This window comes from Leuresthes tenuis, unplaced genomic scaffold (assembly GCF_036924035.1).
Source record: "Leuresthes tenuis unplaced genomic scaffold, fLeuTen1.0.hap1 SCAF_20, whole genome shotgun sequence".
Taxonomy (NCBI): domain Eukaryota; kingdom Metazoa; phylum Chordata; class Actinopteri; order Atheriniformes; family Atherinopsidae; genus Leuresthes; species Leuresthes tenuis.
In genome coordinates this window covers 13,877,643-13,886,246 of record NW_027325374.1, presented here as the reverse complement: position 1 = coordinate 13,886,246, position 8,604 = coordinate 13,877,643, and the positions used below count along the sequence as shown (strand labels likewise).

Here is an 8,604-nt window from a genome sequence, read left to right as displayed (position 1 = left end):
AAGAGTTTACAATATAGGGTATTCATTATAGAGCATGGTAGGATCTGTTTTAAATTTTGGCTGCGTGTATATCAGCAGAACCTAAATAAAAGGAAGTTATTCGGGTAGTTAAAGTACAAGAAATGCGCAAAAAAGACTGAATCTAAGGCTGGGTGACATTCAACCATTGGTGAAAACAGCTGATGGCTGTTTGGGATTGAGCTGTTTCTGGAAAACAGCCAGACAGAAAATGGGTGTGAGAAGATCTCATTTCATAGAAAGAAGCCATTTTCACACCTAGAAATAGCAGGAAAAACTGCTTTAACTCTGCTTACATTACACAACTGGAAGAAAACTTCTAAAAAGAAAAAAAAAAGCCAGATGGAACATCTGTTCACATTCTGTCTATACAGACATAAAATGGATGTCAAAACTATCAGAGGAGCAGTTCTTCATGAAGGGACGAGTGAGTCTATGCATACAGAGATCTGAAAATGCTTTCCTTAAGATTTCAGGAGGCATGGGAGCCTCTCCTGCCTTGCAACACGTTTTGAATTTAGAATATCATTCTCCTTGCAATAATAAGTGGGCGTCAACCGCTTAAAAGAAAACGAACAATAGGGGGCAGTAATGAGCTGTAGTAGCGTCCCCTCTCCTAATCTATAAAAAGAAAAAGAAGGTGTTTGTTTGGAGGGTTATCCTGACTTGTACACACGAAGACAGCATCCTGTGACGGAATTGTCGAAGTAAGGTTTGAGTCATTTTGTTATCGAGGTGGGCGACTGAATGAAAAGGTCGCGTTTATTTGTAGCAGGGTTTTTCAACTTTAGTCAGGTTAGGCGCAGCTGACTGTCACCTAACCATTGTTTCTGTGGCGCTAACGTGGCTAATGTTATCTAACCAGACAGCTTGCACTTCAGCTTCTCAGCAACGCCATTTGTTTAACTGTTAACAAAGCACTAGCGTGGTAAGTTATTGTATAAAGTCCTGAAGAGAATTGGCGTTATCCGACCTCCAGTTTAGCGACGCGCACGCCTAACAGCGCGTGTTACTGTTAGCTTAGGTGGAGATATTGCTTTCAACCTGAGCTCCTATCACTTCCTCACACATGACTACTGTTGGGCTGGTGTTTTACTGAGCCCTTAAATATCAGTTGTGTAAAAGCCGACCAGGCAAACGTGTGCAGAGCTTTATCACAAGCAGTCTTCTGGGGAAGCACACTGACCTCGAGCGTTTGTTAGTCAAGCTAGTTTCAGAGTTACAGGTAAGAAGTGGTTCATTTTCAACAGCGAAAACACTCTTTGTGGCGTGTGCGAGGACATGATTTAAACTGCAACACTTTTTTTTTTTTGAAGAAAAAAAAAAATTTTTTTTACGATAGCCGCATTTGTTGCTGTGTTTTACCGTCTTTTAGAAATGCAGTCTGCAGTGAAACAAAACTTCCACGCGGAGACCGAAGGAGACGTCAACAAGCTTATCAATCTGAAGCTCAGCGCTTCCTACACTTATCTGTCCTTGGTAAGTTTTCTCGTAGAGCAATGGTGGTCCACTGCGCCATTGTTGCTGTATTAACATTTCTTATGCAATCAATATCTCTGGATACTGGATATGTATCTCTGCATACAAATATCTCTGGATATATGTCTTTATTTATTTTCTCTCCCATGTCTTGTAGGGGATGTACTTTGACAGGGATGATGTTGCCTTGCCAAATTTCTCCAGTTTCTTCCTGGAGCGCTCGGTAAAGGAGAGGGAACAGGCTGAGAAGCTGCTGGAATATCAGAACATGAGAGGAGGCCGGATTCTGCTTCAGACCATCGCTGTACGTCTCGGTCAACAATGGGTGGCGTTTTAAAAAAAAAAAACAATAATGCAAGGAGTGGTTTACTTCTTAGTACAGCTGTTGAACCAAGTTTCAACTTTCTATTCTAGAAGCCAAGCAAAGACGACTGGAGAGGTGGCCTGGATGCATTGTCCTTTTCCCTGGAATACCAGAAGTCCTTAAACACATGTGTTCTTGAAGTGCACCGCAGAGCTGGCACCAACAATGACCCACATGTAAGTCTGGCTCTCGATAGATACATACTTGTTTGTATAGCTGTTTGATAGTAAAAACCTGGCCTGATGATCAGTTTTACCTAATTTTTTTTTTTCTGTCTTTTGTAGCTGTGCGATTTCCTCGAGCAGGACTTCCTCATCGACAGCCATGACACCATCAAGAAGCTGGGTGACTACGTGGGCAGCCTGACCCGCCTCGTTGCTTCTGAGACTCAGGGCTCCATGGGAGAATACCTGTTCGATAAACACACTCTGTAAGGGCCCCGGCAGTGCAGTCGACACAAGCTCCATATTTTCAATATGCAAAGAAGGTCAATGGTGCATTTGTTTCAGTCAGGGTAACTTGACAATATTTGCACAGTTTACTACAAAACTCCGTTCTTGTACCAAAGCCACAAGAAAAAGTAAAAAATACCTGGAAATACCTCACCTTTTCTAAAATAAAAGTTAAGAAAAAAAACATCTCCATAAAATAGTGAAGAAAACGTCCATTTACCGAAACTGTTACCGTGAAATGAGTCGCTTGCTCACATAGACTCCGTTTTATCATGTCGTGCATTCCATTTGTTATGTTTCAGACTATTTTTTTTTTTTGGTGAAAATGCATGCACTTGAGTCAAATCACGAATTTAAGGGATTGTAAGATCTGAGAAAAGGCATTAAAACATTCATGAAAATCTTATTATGTCTCCAACTTTTGTCCTATTTCTTTCTGCATGTTAACATGTCCGCTTATCTGCTTTCTCATGCAGTCCGAGCATGTTTTCATGCTGTGTCATGTCTGCACCTATAGGACACTGAGTAGATAACAGTAGGACTTTGCTTCCCCACCAAAGTGGTGTTTTGAGCTTACCATTATACCACTGGGCATTTTGTGGTTTTAAAATGATGACTCTGCTTTTAGTGGAATTATACGTTTGTGTAAAGATACGGTTCAGGTGCAGAGGCCTGTTGAAAGCGCTCATCGCATCAAGGTCACGAGCTGTTTTGCTCGATTAATTTATCACTTGCTTTTAAGTAATCGGACCTGAAGGCATTTTAGATGAACCGCATCAATGTTGTACAATTGTGAAGGCTTCACTTCCTCCTCTGATTTCTTTGACTTTTAATTATGTGAAGGGCTAAAAAGTTACTAAAGTATTTTATAAGGTGCTTGTATATTGTTACACACGACCGTTCCTGTTGGTTAGTTTACTGGGTCGACTACAAAAGGCACCAAAGAGGAATTTTCCTGTAGTAAATTCTTAATACTTTCTGTTCCGGTGTTGGCGTTGTCTTCTACAGTTGATTGGCCACTGGAAAACCCAGATGAAGCAGTGCGAACACAGGGCAGAATGCTTGAGGATTACCGTTTAGTGCTCTAAATAAGGGTGTGTGTGGTACTTTACAGTAACATGGCAAGCCGAGGGATGGGGAAATGGATTGTCCGCTCTTACTAAACGTTGTTCGATTGATGGCATTGGGCAGCTATGCAGAGGGGATTAGTTAAAGGCTCTATGCACTCCAATCTCTTCAGTCCGATAGGTAAACACAAACACAACTGCCACGGATGCAAAAAAAAACAGTCACTTGCCACCTAAGTGGCGTGGGGAAGCCTTCAATTTCTCTGTCGAATTCAGAACAGTGCAGTAAGAAAACGAGCAGAAAAGCTGTTGGTTTTTGTTCATTCTTGGTCAGACGAAAGCAACAGATGTGTTGTCAGCCTTCTAATATCAGGAGGAGGGGTTGGGGGCGGATTAAATGATAACACTGCTCTAGTAATTTGCCAGTGCTTTGATGGAAAGGGTTTCAGGGAGCCTGCCAGTCAGAGACAGCAGCATCCCGAAAGGACCGATAAGCGTTTGAGGGCACAGACCACCTGAAGTGGAGGTAACTAGAAATATACTTAAAGCCAAAAGTTGGTCCAACAGCTCTTTGTGTATTGAGGGGACCTATCAACAGGTAGGCAAACACTGAGATTTCATCCATTCTTGTTACGATCAAAATGCAACTGGTGAGAAGAAGAAAATGTTTGCGATCGAATTTTAAGAAAACCCACTTGAGAGTACGAGCTAACCGTGTGTGTGTGTGGGGGGGGTTTCTTTGATGTGATTTGCTTTGTGTCATCACTTGAGAAACGTATGATAAGAAAGTTGATCATTTTCAAAATGTCAGTCAACATCTTCCACCACTTGATTATTGATTTATTAATCAAAGCAATAAATACCCCTGACATTTTTGGTAGCTACAAACCATGTCTTCGTTTTTTGGTCTATTGGGTGAAAGATTTCCTGCTGGGATATTTTTTTTTACATCCTTTTAATTGTGTTAATAGAATTCTGTGTTGTTTTAATACTGTGTTTGAGTTTCTTTGTTGTTGTCAGGTTGAATGTGGTATAACCCATGACAATAACTAATAAAAAGACTACGGTTTTTCTGAATCCTGACTTTAGTCAACAGGGATTAACTTTCAGATGCCTAAAATAAACAAACGGCATAACAGAAAACTTCCCAAAACGGCTTGACGGGATGAAAACAGTGTCTGTGTGAGGAATATTGAGGGATGAGACCAGCCTCTATTTATAAAGGCTTTGAGAATCCGTGATTTCGGATTAATATTGCACAACCAGAGTTTAATCCAGTCCCCACTAGAGACCACGATGAGAGAAAAATGGGGATGGGATGAATGTGGGAGTGAAAGTGTGGGTTATGGGATGGAGGAGATGACATGGTATGAGAGTAAGAGAGGGATTAGGGTCAGCCATGTTGAGCATCTGGCTTAGAGATGTCCTGTGTTCCTGGTCTATACGGCAACACACAAACGCAGGGATTACACAGTATACATGTGAAAATGGGCTGTGACTCACTGTGTGAGTCAACTAGGCAGGGAGCGTAACAGACTCACACACCTCGAGTCAAGCCACTGATTCTGCTGTTTTGACAGCCGGCATGAGGCTGGGCAGCGATGGGGTCCGAGTCCGGAGGGCTGCTGAGCCATCCGAACCAGAATCGAAGGAGGCAACAGAACCAGCTCATCACGAGCACGTTCAGCCAGAGCACCACGAACACTCTCACACAGAACATCACCCGGGCCATGACTACAACCAAATAAAGGACAAGTTCATGAATGAACTGAATCATCTGCCAAGTAAGGCTCACAGCATGAGAAAGCACCACATCACATAATGGGAGTTTTTGTTTGGTTTTTGGTCATTACATCAACCACGTCAACATTTGTGCCAACGTTAACTCCAGCTTATGACACCAGGGTTAAAGCACTTAATGATGAGCTACTACTGCTGGTGGCTGTGGTTGGACAGGACCACTCCCAACTGGAAGTATGTTATTAACTGATTGTGGAGAAGGGCGTTACAGACCAAACACACACTCAGCAAACAGTACTGAGATAAGTGAGCGCTTTGAAAAAAAAGTTAAAGTCAAGAAACAAGCTTCTGGTTTTCGACTTTTATTTCATTTTTAAACGTGAAATGACACTTTAAAGTGTTTTCAGTTAGAGGACAGCACAAAGAACATTGAACGATCAGACATGAATGATCGATTCTCTTACTCTTACTCCCATTCTGCAGTTCCCATGTGGGCAGTGGCAGCCATTGTTGTGGTGGTCCTAGTTTTGGTGGCGTGCGTCATCTTCTGTATTTTCAAAAAATGCTTTGGAAAAAAGAAAAAGCCAAAGAAGGTCAGGGAAAGGAAGGCGGGTCGCCGCAGAAAGGCAAAGGAAGGGGAAGGAGAGGGGGGGGATAAGGTGAGTTACTCCTGATCTATTTTTCTGCTGTCCTACCTGGTTATGAGCTTCACGGTGAAAAACCAACGCACTGATGTTTTGACTTATAGGAGGGGGATCCGAAGAAGGAAGGCGAGGAAGAGGAGAAAGAACAGGAGAAGTTGGGTAGACTGGAGTTCTCCTTGGACTACAACTTCACAGACTGCCAGGTGAGATCCGCACGGAAACATCGACAATTCCACCAAACGCAGTCATGTCAGGAGTCAGAATATAAGGACACATAAATGACACAAAAGCAGAAATAAACTCCTGCTTATTCTTTTTGTCTTTCCTCTGAAGCTCATAGTGGGCATCCTTCAGGCTCAGGACCTTGCTGCTATGGACATGGGTGGAACCTCAGACCCCTACGTCAAAGTCTTTCTCTTGCCTGACAAAAAGAAGAAGTATGAGACCAAGGTTCAGCGCAAAAACCTGTGCCCTGTTTTCAACGAAACTTTCATCTTTAAGGTAGCCTTTAACGAGCCTTTGCCTGGTCTGTCTTAATGTCCCAGCTGGAGTTCTGGGCTGTCAGTGAGATAATGCCTCTACCCCTTAATGGGTAGAAATTTGGTCTGTGTCTCTTCCTCATCTTCAGTCTTACATTGCCTGAACGACATATGTGCAGACGTCCACATCCATTCTCCTGCCATTCTACGCTATGCTTTGCTGTTGCTGCGTCAGATGTCAGATTCTGTTGCATGTGACCCAAAACAGCTTACTTTCTGACAATTCTGCATCTAGATTTTGTGATGGTCTTTCTTTCTAGATTCCATATGCAGAGTTGGGCGGAAAGACTTTGATCCTGCAGGTTTTCGACTTTGATCGCTTCTCCAAGCATGACATGATTGGCGAAATAATGATTCCCATGAACAGCATTGATTTGGGCCAGCCTATGCAACAATGGAGGGACTTGGAGAGTGGTGAGAAGGAGGAGGTAAAAAAATTAACAGAGCTTTCCTTCAAGCATGCCAGTTACTGTAAATTTGGAGGATAAACATACAATTTATATACAAATGTCTTGTAAAAAAATAAGGAAACAATGAAAATAAGCAGCTCTATAAATATGTCCTACATTCAATTTTAAGGAACTACCCATTTTTCTCAAAAATTTCCTTTCAGCAAGAGAAACTGGGTGATATTTGCATTTCTCTACGCTATGTACCCACTGCTGGGAAACTGACAGTAAACATCATGGAGGCAAAGAATCTTAAGAAAATGGATGTCGGTGGTTTATCAGGTAAACAGGCCTCGTACCACTGACCACTTTTATCATTCTGTCCGATATTTGCTCAACTGATCGTAAAAAGCTACTTACCCTTTTCTCGTCTTTACCAAGACCCCTACGTGAAGATTGTCCTGCAACAAAATGGAAAGCGTATTAAGAAGAAGAAGACAACGGTGAAGAAAAATACACTCAACCCTTACTTTAACGAGAGTTTCAGCTTTGAGGTCCCCTTTGCGCAAATACAGGTAGGGTTTGCATCAATGATCCCTGTTAAGCGAGGCATGATAGTGTCAAAAGAGTGTGATGGCATTTACCAATTTCTTGTCTTTTTTTTTTTTCCTATCAGAAAGTACAGGTCGTCATCACAGTTTTTGACTATGATAAACTCGGGAGCAATGATCCTATTGGAAAGACCTTTATGGGTTATGGAGCTACGGGTGTGGGCCTGCGTCACTGGTCAGATATGCTCGCCAATCCCAGACGTCCAGTGGCCCAGTGGCACACTCTCCTGCCTGAGGAAGAAGTCGATGCAGCACTCAAGGCAAAACCTCGCTAGAGTCGCACCTCGATGGACTACGAAACGCCGCCGAGGCGTTATTTGGTGTTGAACTTGTTGTTTCATGTAATGGTGTGTTCTGCTTTCCTTTTGTTTCCTCTGAGATACAGACGGGTGAAACATTAAAGGAATAAATGACGTTAAGTGTCTCAGTAAGCTGTCAGGCCACTGTGTGCTGTCAGAGCGGTTTGGGTGGTTTATTGCCCTATAGGACTGTCTTCCAGGAAGTTGCCACTTCCATCAGAATAAAAATTGCATCATGGGAGAAAGGTGTTTCCTTTGTATTGATTTGCAGGGACTTCTTCTTCCATACGGACAAGGAAAATGATTCAGGTTTTCTAATTCGTCACCTGTCTGTACTGTGTGTATGTGTGTGTGCAGGCGTATGTGTAATATTTTTTACATTTGACTGTAAAAAAAAACCTTGACTTTTCCTTTGTACCTTACACTGTAAACCAACATGACTATTTGTATACTTGGAAAACAGTTATTTGTCATTAGTCATGTGTCTACGCCTAGGCATAAGCTGTTAGGCCTGTGTGGCGAAGGCAATTACATGCGTTGAAGTGTTTATTAGCTCTAATGATATGATAGAGTTTCTCGATGTTATGTTTTGTCCGCTGAGCCTTTTTTGCGCGTTTTGTAGTGCTGTGGAGTGCAAATAAATCTACACCGAACCGTTTCCCATCATTGCTCCTTTATTGGGTTTGTTTGGTCAATTTAAATGTGTTATGTAATTTGTTTACGTCATGTTATATTATCGATTCTTGTTCAACTTGTGAGTGAAACTTATAGCCATTCGTCGGCAGGTGGCGTCTGTCTTTCCCACTTTGAAAGAGTTGCCTAGCAACAGAAGCCAAACTTTCTGTTCAGACAGTCAGCAGCATACAACTCTAAGTTATTATCATACAGTGTGAGAGGTTTTTATTCGAATTGATAAGATATCTTAATAGCTTACAACAGGTTCTTATCAACATAATACGGCTTGGGACGGGCTACAACACCTGGACACTAGCTAAATTCCCA

At 42.2% G+C, this 8,604-nt stretch overlaps 2 protein-coding genes across 4 annotated transcripts; both read left to right on the top strand.

Moving 5' to 3' along the window:
- Positions 1–640: 640 nt before the first annotated feature.
- On the top strand, positions 641–2,632 carry LOC140278703 (ferritin, lower subunit). 3 transcript variants are annotated; one of them, XM_072373772.1, is made up of 5 exons: positions 641–753; positions 1,394–1,497; positions 1,655–1,801; positions 1,912–2,037; positions 2,146–2,632. In XM_072373772.1, the coding sequence occupies exons 2-5, from the start codon at positions 1,396–1,398 to the stop codon at positions 2,293–2,295; spliced, it is 525 nt and encodes a 174-aa protein (XP_072229873.1). In that variant the 5' UTR covers positions 641–753; positions 1,394–1,395; the 3' UTR covers positions 2,296–2,632. The 3 variants fall into 3 exon arrangements, with proteins under 3 accessions (XP_072229873.1, XP_072229875.1, XP_072229874.1); XM_072373774.1 differs by having other exon boundaries at positions 655–725; XM_072373773.1 differs by lacking the exon at positions 641–753 and adding an exon at positions 1,087–1,243.
- Positions 2,633–3,273: 641 nt separating this feature from the next.
- syt5b (synaptotagmin Vb) lies at positions 3,274–8,223 on the top strand. Its single transcript, XM_072373106.1, has 9 exons — positions 3,274–3,978; positions 4,961–5,164; positions 5,604–5,779; positions 5,869–5,967; positions 6,098–6,265; positions 6,564–6,731; positions 6,917–7,034; positions 7,134–7,267; positions 7,369–8,223. The coding sequence occupies exons 2-9, from the start codon at positions 4,966–4,968 to the stop codon at positions 7,576–7,578; spliced, it is 1,272 nt and encodes a 423-aa protein (XP_072229207.1). The 5' UTR covers positions 3,274–3,978; positions 4,961–4,965; the 3' UTR covers positions 7,579–8,223.
- Positions 8,224–8,604: the final 381 nt, after the last annotated feature.